The following is a 25,623-nucleotide window of genomic DNA, read 5'->3' as shown; positions in this document are numbered from 1 at the left end:
GTGTATTTTAAGAAGGCATAACTGTCTTTCAGAGATCTTAAAAAGTGGCTGATAGTCTTTAAAGGTCACTTGTATTTCATCTGGCTTGAGGAGTGTAGCAATCATTTTAGACTCTGTCCCAGCATAAGGAATGGCAGTGGTGGATTTGTAACGTGTTTTCTCAGATTGTTGTTGTGGGGAGTTGCAGAAAAGTATCTTGTCAATCAGTTTTTTTGGATAACTATTCTCTATTAGGGTTTTTGATATATAGGATAATTCATCTTTGAGATCTTTTTCTTCTGTTGTGATGCGAGTGGCCCTATTTTTGAGCATGTATGATGCTCAGTTTTTGAGAAATGTGGTGAGAAGATGTGAAGTGCAAATATCGACCTGTGTTGATTGGTTTGAGATAGACTATAAGGCTGATATGTCCATCCATTTGATTTTTAATTAAGGTATCCAGGAATGGCAATTGTTTGTCCTTCTCAAGTTCCAACTTCCATCACAAACTTTATTTTGTGATGGAAGGAGTTAATCTTGGTTAGAAAATCAAAAAGATCTTTTTCTGTGTTTTTCCATACAATAAGGATGTCAGCCACGTACCTCCACCACACTGTGGGTTTAGGGTCTAATTGAGACAGAATGTCATTTTCCAGTTTCTCCATAAAAAGATATGCACAGGGGTGAGGAAGACTGCCCATTGCAGGGCCTGTTAATTGTTCCATTCCATAAGAAAAAATTAGATTTTAGGCAATGATGGAAAAGAGAAGCAATATCTTGAGAGAAAAGGTTGCTCAAAATGCTGATTACTTCTTCTACTGGAACATTAGTAAATAAGGATATTACATCCAGGCTTGCAAGAATGTCTGTTTCAGAGATCGAGATGTTCTTCAATTTATCAACAAAATGTTATGAATTTTTTATGTAGGTATCCATATTACAGATGTGTGCCTTTAGGAGACTGGCAAGGTGTTTCGATAATAAGTATGTTTGAGAATTAATTCCATCCACTATAGGACATAGAGATATTCCATTTTTGTGCACTTTGGGAGAGCTATATAGTCGTGGTGTTAGTGGATGTAACGACTTTAATCTTTGTTTTTAGGTCTGTTTGACAGCTGTCCATATTACGTAACGAGTTGTTTGTTTCATTGTGATTTTTTCCTATGGGGTCTGAATCTAATGCACGATGGGTAGATGTGTCAAAGAGTAAGTCCGTGATCTTTTTCATATAATCTCTGGTGTTTAAGACAACTGTAGAGTTACCTTTATCTGCTTTAAGATGATAATTTCCCTATTTTTCTTCAAACTAAACATAGCTCTTTTTTCTAAAGGCATGATATTTTGGTTTGGAGCTTTTGAAGATGAGAGAATGATGGCGCTTTTCAGTCTGAGGTTATTTGCTATGGGTTCGGGTAATGACAAAAGTGCCTTTTCTATGTTACATATGATGTCCACTTTAGGAATGTGGTCTGGAACAATAGCAAAATTAAACCCTTTCTTTAGTATACTAACTTCTGGTTTTGATAAAATGTGGTCAGAGAAGTTAAAGATTACTTTGTTATCTGGCAGATTAGGTCTTGACTTAAAACTGTTTTCAAAAAGAGCATTGAATTTTTCAATTTGACTTTTTTTGCTGATAGAAAAGGCTTTGTGAAAACTGTTATTTATCAATTTCTAAAAGTGACCATAGGTTTTGGTCTATATTGTTGGAGATGTCTTCGTATATATTTGATAGCATGTCATATTTACTTTGCTTAATTCAAATTAACATGTTGTCCTCTCTCATGTAAAAAGTGCCAAGAATGTTTTGAAATATATTTGTTTAGCCTTTCTTGAGTGGAACTGTTCTTTCATAATTAGAAATTTAGGAATGATATTGTAGTTCCAGTATCTTTTTAAGAAAGTAAGGTGGTTAATAAGTCTAGCTTTTTTACATTTAAGTCGCTCATATCTGTGTACCTGATGCCTCATTTCCCCATGGAGACTATTCATAACGATTCTATATTATTTTCAACCATCTAATGAATGCAAGAAATAAACATGAATTGGATTTATATTGGCCAAGAGATTTTTAATGATTGATACCAAGTAAAAAACACCAACATGTTTTGCCAACTTAGCTGTCTGGCTTCGTCGGGGTGTATAAAAGAGATACAAAACAACTTAAACTGTTCGTGAAGGAATGAACCGAATACAATTGTATTTTTTTACAAATACAGAAGAATGCGTACATCAAAAGCATGGAGCGTGTATGATATCAACTGTTGTAATTAACAGCAAAATTTAACTCTGGCATGCTTAATGATCTTATGAGGGTCTTCCAAATATCAGCTAAAATTAATCCTTGAATTCTAGCTGATATCTCTTTTATACACCCTGACAAAGCCAGACAGCTAAGTTGGCAAAACTTGTTGGTGTCTTTTACTTAGTATCAATTATTAAAATCTTTCGGCCAATATACAACCCAGTTCATGTTAATTTCTTGCATTCATTTGATGGTTGAAAATAATATAGAATCGATGAGAATGATATCTCAAAATGTCTTTTTTTTTTTTTAATTTTAAATAATTTATTATTTTTCTTTTTTCAAGGTGAAGCAGGTAAAACAATAAAGAAATAACTCATCAAAATCAGCTAAATGGTACAAAATATAGTGCCGTAGCATTTTAGTAATGGATATGATAACAACAACAAAACATTCATTCTTATGATATTCATCATTGTCATTTTAAGGGAAAGTCCCTGTCACTATGGAGAGGTCTCTCTTTCAGAATATCCTATTTTTGGCTTTCCTCTTTAGATTAATTGGAAGAGGTTATAAACTACTAAACATCCCCTCTAAGAATATATATTTTGGCTATCCAGTGTTTAAGGGTCAAAGCTGTATAACTGAGAGGAGACCTTTACATTGCTTTTAAAGGAATGCGAAGAACCGATCAGGGCTTCTGACCTAATGTCCAATCCTCACTTTCTCATGATGCACCCTGTTAGAAATCTACCTAGATACTGAATGAAAGAGAATGGGCAATTTGGGATTTAGCCAACCAAATTGTATTCTTATTGGCTTAAATCAAAATATAAAAATTATGGTACAACATGACAAAATATCATTCCGGCTGGGGCGTTGCTCGGTAAAACAAGGTCCCAGTTGTTTTTGCCAGAGAACCAGGGCAAACAGCGAAAAGTCAGCTACTGGAACAAATCATAAAACACACCCCAACTCAACATTACCAGAGTTCAAGATTGGTACTATCAACATAAGAAGCTTGAATGGCAAAGAAATGGAGCTAGCTGAGGAATTAGAAAAGTACCAGATCAACATAATATGGATGACTAAAACATACAAAATGTTATATTCAGGCAATGACTATCAAGGAAAAGAAGGAGTAGCCATAGTATTCAACACTAAATATGAGGCTAATCTGCTTGAATGGCAGGTAATATCCCAAGTAGAGTGATGTGAGCAAATATCAGAATGGGAAACTGAACAATGCAACTTATTTGTGTCTACTGTGGTCACACCGAAGATTCTGCTAAGGTAGAAGTGGAGGATTTTTTTGAGGCTTTAGAGAAAGCAACTGACACAATGAAAAAGGAAAAGTTAGTCCTTGTTGGGGATTGTCAGACATACAAAAATATTTTGGGAAAATTCAGAGAAAAGAGCAAAGCTAATAATAATGACAAACACCTGTTGGATTTCTGCTCAGAACATAGACTGGTCATTACTAACACAATGTTCCAACATAAAAATGTGCACAAATTTACATGGAGAGAAGAGGCAAGGAATAAGAAAAGTCTCATTAACTATGTTATTGTTGATAGTGATGTTTTCCCACTGGTGCAGGACACTAGAGTGTACATAGGATTTGAAATTGGAAGTGATCACCATTTAGTCTTGAGCAGGATAAAACTGAATTTCATACTGAAAACAAGAACATGTAAGAAAGTTTTAAAGTGAATAAAAGTTGAGCAGCTCTCAGATGTGAAGTGTAGAATAAAATACATAAATATTTATTCAAGAAAAAAAAAATGAAAGAGTTTGAGAAGGAACCAAACCCTGGAGATTCCGCAGCAAACTCTGAAGAAAACATTGATTGATTCAGCCAGAGAGGCATGTGGTGAGGTTATCTACAAGGATAGAAAAATCAGAACTTCCTGGTGGACACAGGAAGTTAAAGAGGCAGTGAAGAAAAAAAAGAAAGCATATCAAAAGTTTCAGGCAAATAAGTCAGCTTGTGCTCTTAGAGAATACAGAGACACATGTAAGAAAGCTAAACACTGTGTAAATCTAGCTAAACAAAAGTCATGGGAAGACTGGTAAGAATGTAGAAAATAAATACCAAGAAGGTGGCAAGATATTCTGGAGGCTGTTGAAGCTCAGAAATGGAGGAAAAAGTGCTGTAAAAGGAATTAGAGATGATAGAGGTGACATGAAAACTGGAGAAAAAGATATCCTTGAAGTATGGAATAATTACTTTGAAAAACTGCTAAATGAAACAAGCAGTAAGAGCACAGTGGCAAAAACACTCAACAGGCATGCAGCCAAGAATACATATCCATACTTGAAGTAGAAAAAGCCATCAAAGGCCTGAAATATGGAAAGGCAGCAGGAGTAGATGATATTCGACCAGAAATGCTGAAGTATGGTGGTATAAAAGTCTTACAGTGGTGCACTGCATAGTTCAGAAGGCCTGGACAGAGGGACGAAATCTGGATGATTGGAGTAGAGCTCTCATAGTACGCATCTATAAAAAGGGAAATAAAACTGAATGTGAGAATTACAGAGGTAAAATTACAGAGAATTACAGAGGTACGATTTTTAGTGAAGATGGTAAATTAAATATGGAAATAGACAACAGAATCAACAAAGCTAGCATAGTAGGAAGTTAACTGAATAAATTTATAGAGAAATTAGTCAAAACAGTAAATTAGCTTTATACAAGACAGTGTTCAAACCAATTTTAACTTATGGATCTGAGAGCTGAGTTAGAAATAAAACACTTGACCAAAGACTAGAGACCACAGATATGAGAGTCCTGAGAAAGATCAGAGGCATGAACAGATGGCATCAATGGCAATATCATATTAAAAACGAGGATATTAGGAAAGAACTTGATGTTGTCAACATCCAGGAATGCGTTAGCAGAGCTAATCTCAGGTGGTATGGTCACTTAAACAGAATGGGTGAGGAAAGATTAGCAAAACAAGTGTTCTCTGCCAGGTTGGCAGGAAAACAACCCAGAGGAAGACCAAGATATAGGTGGATTGATACAGTAAAAAGCCTTAGAAGATAGAAATATAAGATCTGATAATGTTGAAGTCTTGATAGGTAACAGATTGATTTGGAGGAAAATTGTAGATAGGAAGTTAGTAATGTAAGTTTTTCATGCAGTACTATCATATCCTGTACATCCCCATCCCTTGAGGGTACATATCAGGAATTTGATGATGATGATTTTGGCTATCCTCTTCTTCTTTCCCCTGGTATCATCACATTATCACGAACCATGGGCTCACTGCCCATTGGTGTCCAATGCCTCCTTCACTATCTTCTTCCACCTTTCTTTGTCTAGTGCACAGTATCACAGTTTCTGTATGCTCATTCCATACTAGTCCTTTATGCTGTCTATCCATTCTCTGGTATGGTTCGTCTCTTCTGTTTACACCATCCATAATACCAAACACGAATGTCTTTATCTTCTAGTCTTCACTCATTCTACAGATGTGTCAAATAATTGCAGTTTCCATTTTATAATCTTCTGCATTAGATTCTCCTTTGGTTGTATCTTCCGTTAGAGCTCTTCATTTGTGATTTTCTGTACCCATGCTATTCTTAGAATTTTTCTGTAATAACTTCTTTTTCTTGATTCCTTATTTATTACCTACGTTTCAGATTCATATAGTACACTGCTAAATATGCATGTTTCTAGTATTCTTAATTTCGTTTGCAGGCTGATCACTTTACTTTTCCAGATGTTATCCATGCCTTGAGATATGTTCTTCCCTTTACAATTCTGATCTTTATTTCTTTTCTACAGTCCAAGTCGTATGTCATTTTACTTCTCAAATATGTGAATTGTTCTACATGTTCTATATCATTTCCATCTTCTTGTATCTTTTGTTTCATGTTCTTCTCCAAATACCACTGTCTTTGTTTTTTCCAAGTTCATAACAAGTTCAAATCTCTTTCCTTCCTCATTTAACAGTTTCAATGTAGTTCTCTTTCGTCTTCTTCCATAATAACAATGTCATCTGCAAATCTCAGCTTGTTAATTCTCATCCCATGTACTGATATTCCTTTTGCACCTTCCTTCATTTTATCCATTGCTCTTTCTAAATGTGCGATGAAAATGCTTGGTGATATTGGATCTCCCTGTCTAGTGCCTCTGATTGTTCTAAACCATTTCCCCAAATCATCATCTATTCTAACTGCTGCAATTGCATTCTTGTAAGCATTTCTTAATATAATTATTAGATTTCTATCAATTCCATAGGATTCTAGCACTGTTAATGTCACTTTCTGGTCAATACTATCAAATGACTTCTGAAAATCAACAAAGCAGGTATCTTCCCTTCTAATATGTTTATAATCCATTTGTTATGTCTCTATATGCATCCCAGGAATTTCACCTTTCTTTCCATGATTGTCTTCTTTAATACTCAGCTCTCTTTTATTTCACCCAAAGACTTCATTAGTTTTTCATTCTCTCCAATTTATTCCCAGCAATACTTTCCAACAGTTCATTTTAAATGCTTCAGTTTTTTTCCAGTCTTCCGATGTTTATAGTCCAAGGCTCACAACCATATAAGAATATGACAAACAAATGTTTTTATAAATCTTTTCAGCATGTCTTTACTTATCTTACTTGTAATAAATAATCTCTTTTTCTTTAACATGTTCATGTTGAGGTGATTGAAACTCTCTTGCCATCACCCGAACTATTTGGTGGAGCAAGAGAAAACACAGTGGTCCACTGAAATTTTAGTGATATTGGATCTTTTGCATTTCTTGCTTGCATTTCGGCAGACATACCACATAGTTTGATGGGTCTTTAATTGTAACCAAATCTGTGTGCAGGTATGGGAGGAGGAATCAATGTGTTTCTTTCAGGATATATTAGAAAACAATAATTAAGGAAAATGCTATATTTGAATTACTAAAAGGTGTAAATATGAACCATATTAATAAGCCATGTGAGGATGGAAATATAAAGGAGAGAAAAAACAAGTGTGAATAGAAATACTATCATTAATAGTAAATGAATTATTAATAATTAACATTGTGATATTATATGTGTGTCCTGAAAATTGCTGGATGGTGCAAATAGCATGTGATCCTATAAATTCTAGACATGCATATGTGTTGACATAAAAAACACTCATCAGAAGAGGGAAAGAGATTTGTTTGCATAGTATAAATAACCAACCAATAAATAACAGCTGCTGTATATAATTAGTAGCTCGGTAATTAACTATAGGAAGGAGCTAATCCAATGAACTGATGTTGATGATCAGGTGTTTCATTTAGGCATGGTAGGAATAGGTTGATGGAGCAGTAAATCTCGTAAAATCTGTTTGAGTTTGTTATTTGTGTTTATTTCTGTTTCATTCATATTTTGTTTGGTTTTCTGATAATTTTCTTTCATTTACTGAGGATAAGTATACACTTTTTTTTTTTTTTTGTACATCTTCATGTAGCTTACACAGTGAGAGGGTGCAGCACTATGTCCTTCCAGTTCTCTCTGTTGGTGGCTTTCCTTTTTGTTTTTGCATAGCCATGTGATCCTGTCCATGATCTTATATCTTCAAGCCATGTCCTTCGTTTTTTTTCCTCTTGATCCTTTTCCCATAATTTTTCCTTCTAAAACTGTTCATATCCAATGTCCTGCCAATCTCATCTTTCTCTGGATCATTTCCCATAATAAAGATCTTTGTATTCTCATTCTCTGTAGAACATCTGTATTTGTCACATGTGGTTTTCTGATAATTTTCTTTCATTTACTGAGGATAAGTATACACTTTTTTTTTTTTTTTGTACATCTTCATGTAGCTTACACAGTGAGAGGGTGCAGCACTATGTCCTTCCAGTTCTCTCTGTTGGTGGCTTTCCTTTTTGTTTTTGCATAGCCATGTGATCCTGTCCATGATCTTATATCTTCAAGCCATGTCCTTCGTTTTTTTTCCTCTTGATCCTTTTCCCATAATTTTTCCTTCTAAAACTGTTCATACCCAATGTCCTGCCAATCTCATCTTTCTCTGGATCATTTCCTGTAATAAAGATCTTTGTATTCTCATTCTCTGTAGAACATCTGTATTTGTCACATGTGGTTTTCTGATAATTTTCTTTCATTTACTGAGGATAAGTATACACTTTTTTTTTGTACATAGGATACATAAATAATTTCCAATAACAGGACTTATCCACCCTTCTTCAGATCCTACATTCGCTGCATTTTATTTATTTTATTTTATTTTGTTAGCGACTCTTTTATCTTATCAATAATATATATTTCCCATATTCTAGTATTTTGTTGTAGATCAACCACTTCATATATAGAAGTATTCATTTTTATTCAGGAATAGATCAATTTTTACTATGTCTGAAGACTGGAATAAAAATGTTCCTATACCATGCGAAACATTTCAACCTCAACAGACACTATACTACAGAAGCAAGAAAAACAAGTAGCTTTATTGTATCACTAAATACAGTACAAAGACATTTTAGTCTTTGGACTATATTCGGCAACAATGATTGTAATTAGAGAGAAATGGAATGACATTTCATGATGAAAAATACTTCCCTCACCTCCCATGATTAGAGTAGAGCTCCCATAGTACCCAAGTATCCATATATAGAAAGGGAAATAAAACTGAATGCGAGAATTACAGAGATATTTCCCTACCGAGTGTTCCTGGTAAGATTTATGCAAGTATACTTGAGAAACGGTTGAAAAGGAATGTGGAAGAGAAGATTGGTGAAGAACAAGCAGGATTTCAGGCCAAACAGAGGTTGACAGGATCAGATTTTCACTTTACTACAAATGGTTGTGAAATCATGGGAATATAAAGATCTGTATTTAAGTTTTGTAGATCTGGAAAAGGCATATAACTAGGTGACAAAAGAAAGCTATTCACATCACTTCAGTATATGGTGTCAATCAGGCATTATACCAAGCAATACTTAGTCTTTATTTGAGTTGTAAATCAGCACTTAGAACTGAAGGAAGTACAAGAAGGAGGTTTAATGCTAAATCTGGTGTCAGACAAGGATGTACATTATCCCCTCTGTTATTCATTATCTATATGGATCACATTATGAAGGAAAGTGGTATTAAACTGATTTCAAAATTGGAGATGTTAATGTCAGCTCTTTGCTTTATGCGGATGATGTTATACTTCTAAACAAATCCACTACAAGTCTGCAAGATTCTATGATTAAATTGAATAACTGTTGTAATAGATATGGTATGAAGGTCACATTTAAAGACAAAGACAATGAAAATAGTCAGAAACATTGAAAATATCAACTGCATTGTGAATGGAGAACCTATAGATCAAGTAAAACATTTCAGCTACTTAGGCATGATTTTTAGTGAAGATGATAAATTAAATATGGAAATAGACAACAGAATCAACAAAGCTGGTATGATATGGTATAAAGTCAACTGAATAAATTTATAATGAGAAATTAGTCAAAACACTAAATTATCTGTATACCAGACAGTGTTCAAACCAATTTTAACTTATGAATCTGAGAGCTGGGTTACAAATAAAACACTTGACCAAAGACTGAAGATTAATGATATATGAGAGGCCTGAGAAAGATTAGGGGTGTGAACATATGGCATCAATGGCAATATCATCAATTTGTTGATGATGCAAAGATACGCAAAATAATAATTAAAAAATCATTCTGAAAGTGCTGCATATTCAGCACTTTCAGAATGATTTGAACAGGCTAGAATTGTGGGTATGTGGAAATGGCTATCAGTTCAATGTCAGTAAATGTAATATTATGCATTTTTATGTAATGTGATATTCTATGGTGTATTACATTCCTGTGATTGAGCTAGAATAAACTGATCAATCTAGGGATCTAGGAAGTTTGGCAGTTAGGAAACTGAAATTCAGGGGCCATATAATAAAAATTGCACACACAATTCAGAGGATAACTGCAATGATGATAGAAACATTAACACATAAGGATAACAAAGTCATTCTGTTTCTTTACAAGAATTTGATATGAACTCCCTTTGCCTACTATGTGTAGATCTAGTTTCTGAGGTGATGCATACACATACAGTAGAAGCAGTGCAAAGGGGAGTGTTAACGATGATATCGGGACTGTGGAATGTAGATGAGGGCAGTTTTATGGAGGTTGGGGAAAGAACAAGAACATCCATGGAAACTGAAAATGAATGCAGCCAAGAAATGGGTAAAAAGAAGATTTCTCTCTCATAGAATGGTGTGTGATTGGAATGGTTTGACTTTGAAAGTGGTGAATGCAGGTAGCATACGTGAATTCAAGAAATGGTATGACTGATGGTGTTAGTTAAATGTTACATCCTTGGAGGTCTCTGGTAATAATAATAATGGAAACAACATTACAGATAGAGAAAAGCATTACCTCCTTATTAAATGGCATAATTGTGATAAGGCATAGCTATTTGTAGAGAAAAGTGCTGCATAAACAATAGGTGGTGATGGTATAATCACACTCAAGCTGCCACAAAGTTCTTTAACTGTTAACATCTGAAATGTATTTAAGAAAAAAATAAGTATCTGCAGTTACAATAGTCATATATGTAAACATGAATATCATTTAACTTAAAATCATTTGAATTTACAAGATAAGAAAAAAGCACAGGAAGAATTATGACAAATTATTAATGTCAAATTTATTATATTAATTAATGTCATAATATATTAATGTCAAATTTTATATTTTTCTGTTTCTAGAAAAATGTGAACCTGAACATCTCTGTATGTTTCTAGTGTGCTATTAGATTATGCTACCAAGGCACAAAAGTTACTTAATGTAGAATGTCCCCCTCGCATTAACTTAACATTAGTACTAAAGAAACTTATTAGAAAGAGAATTTAAAGTATACTTTGAAACAATTGTAATTAAACTGTAAAACATTTTAAAAATCTTATTTATCAAAGTTAAATTAGTTTTATGAAATAAAATTAAACCAGTCATGCCAGTCCCAAGCCTAGATAAATAGATGAGGGTTAAATAAAAAGGCTAGCAACCCATCCTTGTAAAAAAAGAAAAAGTGCCTTGCTATGGAAACCAGGATGATAGAAATATCTGACCAAAAAGTAACCCCAAATGAACCCTAGCACCTCTGTAGTGCAATTTCCCACTCCTGGAAACTGGGTTTTAGATCTTGCAAACAAGGCAATCCAGCCCTGTTAACAGATATCTACAGATATAAAACACTTATTCTCAGAGGACTATACCATGGGAATGGCAGGCTGACTGCATTAAAAGTGCCTAAAAACCCCTAATCAGAGGACTCAGCATGTCTTAGATGGTTGCACCAACTAATAATGCAAATGAAAGGAAAAATTATGAGTTTTATGATATAAATCCTAGAGATATAATTACAGTAATAGGGGATCTAAATGTTGAAACAGAAAATAACTGTACAGGTGGAGAAATCATTATGGGAAAAGAAAGTATAGGAAATACAAATGAGAATGGAGAGATGTTATTGGATTTTTTGCATGATGAATGCATTAGTAATAAGAGGATCTATCTTTGAGCAAAAAACATACAGTGACAAGGAGAACACCAGATGGAAAAACAAATAATCAAATTGATCATATAATGATACAAAGAAAATGTAGAGGATCTCTATTGAACACAAGATCAATGCAAGACCAGATGCATATGCAGACCATTTCAAGTAATAGGAGAAATTAAAATAAGATTAATGACAATAAATAAAAAAGTGAAACACAAAAAGCACTAAAAGAAAGTAAAAAAATGGAAAAGCAGCTGATACTGATGGAATACCAAATGAACTATTAAAATCAGATATAGGTGTGACAGTGGATCTATTTTTGGATATACAATAATACTTTGTTCCATTGTTAAATGAGGATCAGCACACTAGTAGAAAACCTGAACCCACTGCTAAACGCCCTTGGAGAGATACAATAGATAGCCTGTTGAAGTCATCTTCTAATTATCCTCATATGGTAGGAATGCAGTGAACTGTGAAGTCATCAACATAAAGAGCATTGACTACTATGGCAGGAAGCTGTTCAGTGATTGACTTAGCTTTGGCAGCAAAGAGTGTCACACTTAAGGCAGAACCTTTTTGATAATATGCCCAAGTAACAGATATCTTTTAATATGCTATATTTTCAGGCTGTGTCACAAGTTTTTTCCATGACAAAAATACTGAAATCAAATGTTTTTGTTTCAGGAATGGTTCTCTTATACATGTCTAACTGGACCAAATGGTCCAATGTTGAAGTATGTCCATGAAAGGCATATTGTGTATTGGAAAGAAGATCACTGCTTTCTATATACCAGAGAAGTCCGGCATTAACCATTTTCTCCAATATCTTTTACAAAGACAGATAGTCAGAGTGATAGGTAGATAACTGTTTGCCTTGTGTTGGATCCCTTCCTAGTTTTGGGATGGCAATGACAACAGACCTATGCCAAGAATCCAGAAACTTCTCTGTAAGCATTTTTTTTTTTTTTTTTTAAATTATTCCATGGCATTATTACACCAGCTCTAGAGATCAAATTCATGTATTTTATACAGCACCTTTTCTGGGTTGTTATAAAGTTCACATTTAGAAATATTCATACAAGTTAATAAATGCAGTGATGATGCTTCCTTGATGTTACAGATTTTGGGGAAGACTTTTATGCCATTGCTAAACTTGATTGGTCTTGTGTGGTCAGTCTTGAGGCAAGAGATCATGGAAGTGGCATAGCGATTAAACTTGGAGTTAATGGTAGCGCCTGGTTTTTCTGCTGAATATCAGTGGTGAGTCAAGTCCTGGAGAATCATTCTTTTTATAATTTCTTTTTTGAGTAGTTTTAAAAAGATCAAAATCTATGGTATCACTTTGATGTTGCAGTCATTTTTGCTACTTCATCTGCAGTTTCATTTCCCTTTAATCCCACATGTGATGGTATCAACTAGAAAATTATTTCAGAATCCTTATGTAGTTTGTTTATGTTTTTTGCTATGTTTCTAAGTATTTCTTGATGGCAAGTGTAGCAGTTCTCTGTAAGCATTCTATTATATAGTAAGAGAAGGAGATCCAAAGAAGGTGATGGAAGATGTTTTAAAATCTCATAATGGATGTTGTCAGAACCTGTTGCACTGGGATGTGCTCTTTTTAGATTTTTCTTAATGAATGGCTGACTGCATGACTCTAGCACATCAGTAGAAAAGTTTAGCCACTGCTTCTCTTGTTGTTCTTTCAATATTAAAAATTCAGAAGGATAACAAAGCTGTTGCTGAGATTCTAGCAAAATTTTATCCAAAAATGACTTTAGGTTAACATCCATTATAATCCAACACAGACAAATGCTGTGTTCCATATCTACCTTTCATTTCTCTGGATTTTATCCTATACAATTTTTGAATTTGCTGTTTGACTAACAGATGAAGTAAATTGGATCTAAGAGTGCTTTTCACTGTGACATCTAACATAATGTGCTTTGACTTGACCACATTTGAAAGCAATGAGATCTGATGTGGTAGGGATCTGATCTGCTTGGCACCCAGGGTTCCACTAAGGATTTGGATATAGTGGAAATTGAGATGTTTTCGAAATTGCAGCTATTGCTTTCTGGACAACAGAAACTGTTAGGTTAAATTAGTATTATTATTATTACGGGCAACTCCGAGGAGTTCTTAGACTCATCGAGGGAGGCCCTGTCAAGAACAACTATTCAACATTCACACAGTATCTATCATAATTTGCCTTGAACTCATTCACAGTCACGGCACCCACAAGAGACTCAGGCAGCTTATTCCACTCATTCACCACTCTCCAAGTAAAAAACCTAGCCCTAACACCCTTGCTAACCACACTCTTGCCCAGTTTCCATGGATGGCCCCTAGTCCTGTTCTCAAAAATATCCTCTGAATTAATCTTATAGAAACCCTTCAGTAATTTGAATGTCTCAATCTCATCGTCCCTTGAATATCATCCCTTTTCCACCTATCAACCAATTTCTGCAACCCACAAATCTTCAACCTGTTCTCATAAGGTTCATTCCATAGACCTGCTATCATCTTGGTCACTCGCCTCTAGATCCACTACACCTCCTCCCCATCCAGAAGAAACCCTGGCACTCAAATCTGGGCACAGTAGTCAAGATGGGGGTCTTATCAAGGCTCAATAAAGACGAACAATAACTTGCTTGTCTCTGATCGTCAAAATATTCTTCAGTAACCAAGTAATGAGCTGATTTAGCCACTTTTGCAATGTGTCCCCTAAACTTCAACTCCTTATCCACCAACATTCCCAAATCTCTGGCATCATCAATCTCCTGGAGTACAGTTCCACCAATGTGGTATACTGCAGCTAATCTTTTCACTATACCTTACATTTTGCCACATTAAATTGACATCCATTCTCCTTAGCCCAGTTCTCCAATCTATCCAAATCATCCTGCAAAATTGTGATATCATGTGCATTCACTATTGCTCTACCCAACTTTGCATCATCAGCAAACAAATGAACAGTTCCTCTCAGATCCTTTCCTATATTGTTAATGAACAAATTGAACAGTAGTGGTGCAAGAACAGAGTCCTGCGGCACACCACTAGTCACAGGCCGTCTTTTGGACTCTACTCTTGAATAAACTACTCTCTGATATCTCTCCATCAACCACCCTCCTATCCATCCCCATATGCTGCAGTTTACTGATTAGAATTCCATGTGGTATCCTGTCAAAGACCTTAGCAAGGTCCAGCAGTATCACTGTAAACCCATTACCCTTATCCAGTTCAGCCGTCACTGTGTTATAAAACGTGAGCAAGTTACTGAGGCATGATCTACTCTTCACAAAACCATGCTGTCCCCCATAGAGTATCCCATTTTCATCTATCCATTCCTGTATTTTTCTCTTGACTATTTTCTCCAAGACCTTGACAACGACTCCTGATATTCTGATCGGTCGGTAGTTTGCAACAGCACTCTTGGAACCGCCTTTATGAAGTGGAACTATTTTCCCCTCTTTCCACCCCTCGGGACTAACCCAGACCCGAGACTCAAACAAAATGGTCAAAGGCACTGACAATTCTTTAGCTGCTTCACGTACGATCCGAGCTGGCATATCCCACAGATGTATTCACATTAAAGTTTTGTAATAGACTATTCACATCCAATGTATAAGCTATTGGTTCCTTCATTCCTGCAATATCACCACCTGGATGATATACTCCTGCAAAGTGCTCGCTCAGTAATTCCACTATATCAACTGATTCGGTTACCTCCCTACCATCGGCATTCCTGAAAATCATTCTGCCGTATACATTTTTTCTTTTGCTTGCAGCATATTGAAAAAACTGTTTGGGATTCTCTTTAGCTTCCATGGCTAATTCCCTTTCATAATCCGCTTTTGCTTTTCTTACCACACTCGTTATTCAAGTCAGCCAGTTTGATTTTCCACATAGGCATTTGTGTTGGAGAACAGGAACTGTTCTTCAACATAGTGAGGACATAGTACAAATAACAGGAGAATGATTGCTTCCATATATGTTCTCTTTGACATCCAAAATGAACAGTAGAAAAATGGCAGGAGAGCAATTGTAAGATCTATTCCAGAATATTAGCATATAGGCATATGGCAGAAGGTATCGCACCTATTATTCAGAAGGGAGAGGTCAATATTGGCAAACATTTGTTCGATGAAATGACCTTGTCCATTTGAGTTGACGTTAGCCAACAGAGTGTTGTGCCCATTAAAGTCACCTATAAGTATAAGCTCAGGCAGTTGCAAAATAATGTTATCAGAATAAGTTTCATTTAACTAACAACCTGGTGGTAAATAAATGGAACATAATGTAATAAGAAATTCCACAGATAGGTGAATGTCTACTGTTTTGAGAGATGAATCTGTTGGAAGGCAATATGATTGCCCACTTGTATAGCTACTTCACCATGAGCAGGACTATCTCCAGTTCTGTCCTTATGAATAACAGTGAAATTCCTTAAGGTGGGGTCCTCACTGGGTTTGAAAATGTTTCTTGCATACAGAAACAGAGTAATTGTGTTTCTGCAGCAGAATCTTGATATCATCGATATTTTGGCAAAATCTATGACAGTTCCATTATAAAAATTTTCCGATTTCCAATTTTTTTTTTTTAAGAGATAACACTCCATATATAAAAGTTCTGAAAAAGTGAAAACTTGCTGCAGAAAATTGTAAACTTGAGATCACTCTTTAAAATGTGTGAAATATTATGAAGAGTGCTAAGAAAATTAAGATTTTTTTTGAGCAGCCATAATAATGTAAACTTTGAATTAATAGAAATGTAAATGATAAAAAGGAATATGGTTTGTATTCTAACTAATTATTAAGCTTATTTAGAAATTAATGAAGTGAAAAGAATGTAAAATTATGGTATGTTGAATGAGAAATGAAGTCTGTTTCGAATTAAAGCAGTTTAAATAACCAGGATTAATATACATATTGGAAGTTTTTTCCCACTTGGTTAGACTATAATAAATTTAGTTTAATCCTTTATTCAAGTGTAAGCAAAAAAAGTTTGTGCCTGAAGTATTTTCAGGAGTGAGGCAGCTCGTGGTAAAGGTGGACCAAGATCTCATCACTCTTTGTCTTAGTATCTCCAATAATGCAAAGCACATCTCCTTGCGGACATGTATAATGATATTATACATGTCCGTTCAGGTCCTTTTTAGTTATCTTACACCAGATACTTAGGTGGCGCTTTTTGGAATTGTCAGTTATTGTTTAATTTGAGCTTAATGTACTGAAGATGCCTGTGACACACAGGCGAAAATTATACTATTAAATAATCTTTGTACGTGAGTTTTTTCCGTTATTAATTTTGTATCGATATGTCTACTCACGGTATACCTCTTTTAAAACTTAAATGCATCTGTGGTAGCCCACTGAAGTAGTCAGGTGATTACAAAAATTTTAAGTGGATATCGTAATTTTGTCTGAACTATCCATTGCCAGAAATGTGTCAGTGGTGTACTTGTACTATTATTATTATTATGATTCAGGCCTCCATGGAGTCACAAGACTCATTGTACCACTCCACGAACCCACTAACCATTGTGCTCTCGCTCTGACTACTCTATCAGGCAATGCATTTCACGGTTCAACTATCCTTCATGCAAAGAAACCACTCCTTACCCTTTTGCTCACAACTTCTTTTTGTAACTTCCAGGGATGGCCCCTTGTCCTTGCTCCTTCCACCCTGTTCCACCAAATGAGAAAAACTCCCCAGTGTCAAACCCTATAACTGCTTCTCGAGAGTTTAAAAGTCTCAATCATATCACCTCTCCTTCTATCCACCAAACTCTGCAGTCCACATTCCCTGAGCCTATCCTCAGAACTAACATTGTATAGTACTGATATCAACTTTGTTATCTGCCTCTGCATGCTGCTTTCCAAAACAAATCCTGAGGACCAAATTTGAGTACAACAGTTCAGGTGTTGTCTGACCAGGGTTTTATCCAATGGAATGGCAGCTCTTATCTCTGCAGGTCAGCATCCTTCTCAGTATTGCAGCAGTCCTCTGGGTTACCTTCACCAGCTTTACAATATGTTCCCTAAATTTCAGTTTTCTATCAATCACCACCCTCAGATTCCTTGCCTCCCCACTTCCTAGAGTATAGTCCCTTCAACAGAGTATGCAGCCTCTCATCGATGTATCCCAAACTTCAAGACTTTACATTTAGCTGCCTTAAACTGACACCTACATTCATTTTCCCATCTGTCCAGTTTATTCAAATCCTCTTGCAGGGCTATCAGAGAGCCAATCCCGAAGTCAGTTCACTAACCTGACATCTAAACCCCTGTTCTGCAACTGGTATCCTATCAAGTGCCCTTGCAAAATCCAAAAAGGCAGAATATGCTTTTCCCTCATCAACTACTCTTGTCACTTTATTATAAAAAGAGGCAATCATATTACTAAAACAAGAGCACTCCTTAACAAATCCATGCTAATTCTCACAAATAACATTACAGTCATTTCCCTAACATGTAAATGATCTCTCACTAATTTCTCCAAAATATTAACAACTACTGATGAAATGCAAACTGGTCTATAGTTTGACATATTCATTTGACAATGCTAACATGTACATTCTGCTACCTTTATGCAATGGCACTATCTTACCATCTTTCCACTCCTTGATCAAATTTCTCATGGCCAGAATTCATTGAAAATCCAGGTCAATAGAGATGTCAATTCTTTAGCACATGCTCTCAAAACCTGTGGTGAAATCCCATTAAGTCCTATTGCTTTATTTACATCCAGAGTACTCAGTATTTGAAACCCACTCTTTTCTTGCACTTCGAAACCTCTAACCTGCCCTATTCCTCTAGTATTAAAACATACTTTTCCAAGATGAAATACTCCAATAAAGTGTTCATTGAACAACTCCACTATGTCCTTTTCATCAGTCACTCTATTCCCATTTTTATATAATGTCATTCTTCCAACATCATTTCTCCTTCTACTGGCCACATAACAAAAGAATACCTTAAGATTTTCTTTTGATCTCAGGGCCAATCTCTTCTCATATTCCAATTTTGCCTTTCTCACCATACCAGTCACTCTCCTGGCTTGAGCCTTATATTTTTCATGCATCTGCCTCCACCCCTCCATCCTTATATCTCTTCTAAAAACTCCCCCCCCCCTGCAGTTCCTGTCTGATATTATCATCCACTTTACACTAAACTGTGTTACATTCTTCACTTGCAGTATACAACTTGCTATTGCTGCTAATAAATATTCCTTCATAAGTTCCCACACACTGATGATATCTAGTCCTTCTGATTTCTCCATCCATGGAACTGATATCCATTCCTCCATCAAACTGTTCCAAACTGATATCTAAGACTATTATAATCATTTGCCTTATAATTCCACATATATTAATTTCTCTTTGATACTTTTGCATACCTATTCATCTGTCCAAGTCAAAATGACATGGTGACTCTCTCCAACCGGGGGCAGCAATGCCAACTCTGTTAAAATCAGATCTTCTGATGCTATGACCAAATCTTAAAGTCTTGATTCCTTCCACTACATGTTGCCTAAGACATTTGTACCTCAACAATTCCAGAAATTCCATTCCCTTAATACTACATGCAGTTTCCTCTTCCCAATTTATACTTCTGTAGTTAAAATCTCCCATAACAATCATACTTTTTGCACTTGCCAAGCTCAACTGCCTACATATCTCCCTGCTCTTCACACTATGCTTCCTGGCTTATAGCAACACCCACCTAAATATCCTTCTCTTGCCCACCTCTAATTTACACTGTATGCTTTCAAACATTAGTGCCATTGCACTCCAAGTCTTCCACTCTGAGAGGACATAAAGCATCTCTTATCATAACCACGTTTTTGCCCTTTCTATCCTGTTAAAAAATACTATACCAAGCTACTTCTATTACTGTCTGTATATCATCTTCCATCAAACATATCTCAGAGATTCCAATAATCTTCGGATAGGCTGATGTTATCAGCACCACCAATGCAACTCCTTTATTCCAGATACTCCTGGCATTAGTATAAAGAATCAAGGCATTGCCACTGTTTCTATACCTGTCATTATCCCCTCCAGACTCCATTAGATTCAGCATTACACAATGTATTATCCCTTCTCCCAAGCAACTATTCCCAGAAGAGGCCATTTCTGCTAACATCCATTCTATGTTACCTATCCACACCAGAGAGAATGTTGTTCTCTGAACAACATTCTCTCCAGATGCTTACGTCCTTCCTCATTCAACTGCAAGACATCCCTCGCATATACATAATTTCTCAAATGACCTCCAAGCCTCTCTCTCTTTTGACACATTCTGCCTATCTGTATACATACTCCACAATTCTGCATTATCATACCTGGGCAGCACTCACTGTCTTCTTCTGTGCAACATCAAGCATGAACCTCAGATCTCTTGCAACCTGATTCACAATGCCTCTCAAGTCATTCGTGCCCACTATCACAATCATCTCATCATCCGTCCTTTCACTTTGCTTAATTGTCATAGTCACACTATCTATTGTTCTTCCAGGCAAACACTCCTCTGGCATTCTATCTTGTACACCATAGATTACCAAGTCTCCACACATCACACCTCTTACCACTCTGTTTCTTCCTTGCTCACTTGCATTCCTCACTCTCTCTCCCTTCTAACATCTTTTCTTTCTTTGCCCCCCCCCCACTTACCTGTCTCATTTCCTCTCTTTTACTGGTTCTCCTATTCTCTCACCCTCCTTTTATCATTCCCATAACTCTCTCTCTCTCTCTCACTAACACTTTGATTTGCTTTGCATTTGTTGTTTCCAGTCACCTAATCTCTTCTTTCACCTCTTGTTCAACATTCATTCTCCCAATCAGCACCATGTTTGAAAACTTCACAATGTTTCAAACATACTACACTTCCTAATTTTATATTTTCATTCACATTCCTCTTGTTTTCCTCATCCTCGATCATACTACTCATGTCTTTCAGTTGGTATCACCTGTTTCTGACGTACTGCTGCTGAGGTCCATTATGCTAATTTCTAAATCACAAAGTTCTTCTATTTTTTACATTTTATGCAGACATGCACTCCCTGATCTCTCACCTGGCACATTTCTAACTGCCAAGATGCATATATGCACCCGCATACCATAAAATGTAGTCCTTAAATGAGGCAGACTTGGGGATAAGCTACTGACAAACTGAGTTGTGGCTGCAGCCATTATTTAAACACTGCACGAAGAATACTACAAACTATAATGAAATATTACATTTAAGTAAAAATTCCCCAACTGTAAACTACACAAAGACTATACGTTCTATCTAGCTTAGATTCCCTGTAATTTAAAGTAAACTATGTAATAAATAATAATTAAAACTTATAAAAATCAAGTGGATAGTAGATCCAGCATTATTTCAAAGCTGAATATAGAAACTATGAAAGTTTCATAAAAATAAGTTGACCAGAGAGCTTAAGGAAATACACCTGCCAGCATTTACGAGTTGCCCTAGTGTGGACTACTTAACACCTCTCCAACATTTCAAGTTCCTTAGTATTGAAAGAGAGTTTTCGCTCTCTTAAGATTTCTGCCTGGTCTCTGATGAGAACCAACCAGCTCGAAACAGCTGTCAGACCAGTGAAACCTTATCAAAAATGGACTAATTAGAAAGTGAATATATGGATGCCTGGGCAGCATCCATGTTTTCTAAAGTAGTCCGACTAGGGCAACTCGTAAATGCCGGGTGGGTGTATTCCTGGTCAACTAATTTTTACAAAACTTTCATAGTTTCTACATTCGACTTTGAAATAATGCTGAAAATAATATCCACTTGATTTTTATAATTTTGCATTGCCAAATTGAAGCCTTTTGGCTCTTTATTTTAGTAGAAAACATTTTTTTTTTTTTTTTTTTTTGCTGCTACCTCTTAACATGTTTGACTATAACCTCACCCTCTGGCACTTAATGACATAAAATTAGATCAACATCTAACAAATTTTGGCCACTATAAATACCAAACTTTGTCAATTAAAAAAAAAAAAGAGTTATAGTCCAAAATGAGGTTCAATAGACAATTTTTAGTGTACATCATACGAGGGTGAAAAGTTCTCAGAATAACAATGAAAAAAAAAAACGAATTTCAAAATTATTTTTATTTTTCAATATAATCTCCATTAAGACTAACACATTTTTTTTCAGTGATGCTCCAGCGACGTTATCCCGTCCCTGTAGTGGTTCTCAGTAAGATCTGCAAAATACCTCTCTACAGCTGCAATAACCTCTTGATTTGAAGAAAAACACTGACCAGTGAGAAAGAATTTTAGTTTTGGGAAGAGATAGAAGTCAGAGGAAGCCAAATCTGGGGAATAGGGTGGATATTCCAACAATTCATAGCGCAGATCCCTTAATTTTCCCAAAGCACTTTTGTGGGCAGGTGCATTGTCCCGATGAAAGATGATTTTTTTCTTCTGCAAACGAGGCCTTTTCTCACAAATTTTTTCATCTAATCTGGTTAAAAGATTGGAATAATATTCCCCGGTTATTGTTTTACCCTTTTCAAGATAATTAATAAACAAAATGCCTTTAGAATCCCAAAACACTGATGCCATGACCTTTCCTGCTGATGAAACCGACTTTGTCTTCTTTGGCGCTGAACCACCAGCTTCTGTCTACTGTTTTGACTGCGGTTTGGATTTTGATGTGTAATGGTGAATCTAAGTTTCATCCATAGTAATAAATTGACGCCCAAAATTAGTTTTATTCTTGGTAAAACGAACTAAGCACTGTTCAGAGATTTTCGTGCGAGTGCATTTTTGATCTGCTGTGAGCAAGCGTTGCACCCATCTCTATGCAAAGCTTATTCATATGCAATTCTTCATTAAAAAAAATATATCCTACACATCCTTTTTAAATGCCTATAGTCTCAGCAATTTCATGCACTTTGACTCGCTGGTCATCCAATACCATATCGTGAACTTGATCAATGATTTCTGATGTTACGCTTTTTGGACATCCTTCATGTGGATCTTCAAGGCTGGTACGGCCACGTTTACACTCAGCAAGCCCATTTCTTAATTACCAAAATGAAGGAGAAGAGTGCCCATAAACTTTTATGAACTTTGAATGAATTTCTTTTGCGTTAAACCTTCTTTTACAAAGAAATTTATAACTGCACAATACTCAATTTTATCCATTTCAAGACAACACTTTTGCTTTAGACAGCTGTATAAAACAAACCACTTGATAGAATGACTTGCAATTTCACATATGACAGATGTACCAACTTAGAAAAAAAATTGCTTCAGGCTGAGAACTTTTCAGACCACCCTCATATATACCAAATTTAGGAAGGACAGTAAAAATTTCAAAAAAAAACATTTTTTTTAAAACTAAAATACTGTCCTGTTTCTTAAAAAACTCCTCCCCATTCTCAGCTTAAGCTGAGGTGTGGCTGTTCACTGAAAAAATGTTGCCAACCCCCCCTACCTTATGGGTTGGTTATATGAAGGGGAGGGAGAAGATTCATTTCTGCTAAGCTTTCTTGTCACATATTAGCATTATGAATAAGTCATTAAATATCTTGAGAGACAGAGAGAGAAAATAAGATAAAAATTATTTTGAAAGAAGAATCAAGTATAGAAATTGTAATAAATCATTAGAACAAGGATACAATTTATAATGCATCATTCAAGTATAATGATTCATTTGTTATGTGATCCATTTATGTCTTCATTATAACAACAATGAAAACAGAACCATTTTTGGCATATGTATTATAGATATATTATTTTATTTCAGTAATTCTGAATCCAAAATAGTACAAATAATATAAAATTAGATCAACATCTAATAAATTTTAGCCATTATAAATACTAAACTGCCAATAAAAAATAAGTTATAGCCCAAAATGAGGTTCAATGGTCAATTTTTACTGTCCTTCCTAAATTTTTTTACCAAATTTAGGAAGGACAGTAAAAGGAATTTCATTCAACTCCATTTAGCCACAACGGAGCTAATTAGCTTATACAATTTTGAAACATTTACTAAATAAATAGTCCAAATGATGAAAAAAAGAAAAAAATGTGAGATGGCTCAACTAATTGTTGCAAGAAATAACACACACATACATACAGACAAAATTAATATAAATAAATGCTTCAGCATTTTTGTTAAATTACTTAAAAAACAATTTAAATTAAGTATAAAATTATTTTTATTTTAATGAAATAACTATATACACAAAAATTTTGTTCACCATATGATAAAATGACAGCACTGAATACAAAAGTTTTGGGGCATGACCAGGATGTAAAGTTAAAGCTGTGACACAGAGTTCATCTATATATTTTGCCAGACTGAGCAATTCATTATTTACATTCAACTGTAGGTCTTCTGTTCTACTTGCAAATATAAAAGGCCTGAAAAAGGAGGAAGAGGAGTAAATTATGAACATTCTATTATAAATGATTTAATGAAGACCATGAAATCTTCATCAAAATATATTTAACACAATGTAGAGAATTTTACACATATACACACGCAATAACTATTGTGAATAGCCAGATGAAAAGTTACACAAAAAATAATTGTTAAAACCAGGGGTTGTCCTATACCATGAGTATAAAATCTGAACCTTTCAATTTGGTGATAGCAAGCAACGTCAAGTCATCTTACAGCTCTTGCAGCAATGCACTGTGTAGTGGTGTTGTGTCAGATGCAAGTACTGCATTTAATAAATGCATTCAATAGGGCAAGCCTGCAGTTATTTCATTTAAATCCTAATGAAGCCTTACTAACATGATCACATGAATTACAATACACAAAACCAAAGACTTGTCTGTAAATGCAAGAAACAATTTAACTAACTGTATCGTATGGGAACTCTCAGAGGCTCATTTCTAGTGAGCACGGGAGTGGCAAACCCAAGATACCTGATGCTGGACTAGATCTTACTTCGCATAATATACTTCTGTGAAGTAAGATCTGGTCCAGGCAAGTTTTTATATATAATACAGACAAATTTTTAATATATAATTTTTGATAAATTTTAAATTTTTTGCCCATGTTTACAATGGGAAACAGTGTTGATGATCTAATGAATCCCATTTTTTGCCAGAACGTTTGCAGATTATATTATCTGTAGACTGGTCCCTCCTCTTCTTTCTATCTCCTTTCTTTTTATCTTACTAATTTCCCTCAATACTATTTGAGTATTCCAGGGCTAACTAAAGGTGTATCTTTCCTGTCTTACTGAAATTTCTTCATCTTCACTGCAGTGGGAGTCTGCTCCTTTCCCAGGTATTTGCCTTACCTGAGTAGGCAAATGTAGTAGAGTAATGACAGGCCAGCTACATTAAATTCAACTGCTTCAACCCCATATGGATTATATTGCTAAAAGAAGTGTTGAAAATGCTATTGCATACAGGGAAGCTGATGCACCAAATCTAATATCACAGAGATATGTGAGAAATTGCTTATGTAGTCAGCAAAATCCATTCACTACATACTTACTATAAACAGACATATTTATTAACTGAAAAGACATATTTATGGAGGAAGAGCTGGACAGATTTAAATGGAATGTCATGGGTCTTTCATAAACACACTGGACTGGTCATATAAATCTGAAATCTTCAATATTAAACAGTCATGCATAAATACTGTTACAACTTCTGCACAGCGCTACACGCAGAATTGTGTGAGCCCAGTTCAGTTAGTGGCAATGTGCACAGCCAATATTCGTGTCTTTATCAGTAGAGAGAGGGAGTTGTCTAGCTGTATGGATTAACTTGCAGTGGGGAGATTATGAAACAGTGTAACTGTAATAGCACTTCACAAGGTTGGAATGCAGCCACCTGTTATTTTCAACACATTAAAAACACTTGGGATCAATAGGATGTTTTTGTATCAGAC

The 25,623-nt window shown here is 35.4% G+C and overlaps 1 protein-coding gene across 6 annotated transcripts in view; it reads right to left on the bottom strand.

Moving 5' to 3' along the window:
• The window catches only part of LOC150092347 (centromere protein I-like), a 311,409-nt gene that overhangs the window by 31,864 nt on the left and 253,922 nt on the right, over positions 1-25,623 (bottom strand). For 5 of the 6 annotated variants that reach the window (XM_090415030.1, XM_090415031.1, XM_090415034.1 and 2 more), the window contains 2 exons: positions 23,966-24,128; positions 10,613-10,737 (listed from right to left, as the gene is read on the bottom strand). In XM_090415030.1, the coding sequence (XP_090271156.1) occupies positions 10,613-10,737; positions 23,966-24,128 (288 nt within the window). The remainder of the gene's footprint in view (positions 1-10,612; positions 10,738-23,965; positions 24,129-25,623) is intronic. The other variant, XM_090415035.1, reaches the window with a different exon arrangement.

The sequence above is a fragment of the Typopeltis vanoorti genome, chromosome 26 (genome assembly GCF_054136105.1).
Source record: "Typopeltis vanoorti isolate ZY-2024b chromosome 26, IOZ_Tvanoo_1.0, whole genome shotgun sequence".
Taxonomy (NCBI): domain Eukaryota; kingdom Metazoa; phylum Arthropoda; class Arachnida; order Uropygi; family Thelyphonidae; genus Typopeltis; species Typopeltis vanoorti.
Note: the sequence above shows the minus strand (reverse complement) of the source record. Positions and strands in the feature narration are given on the sequence as shown.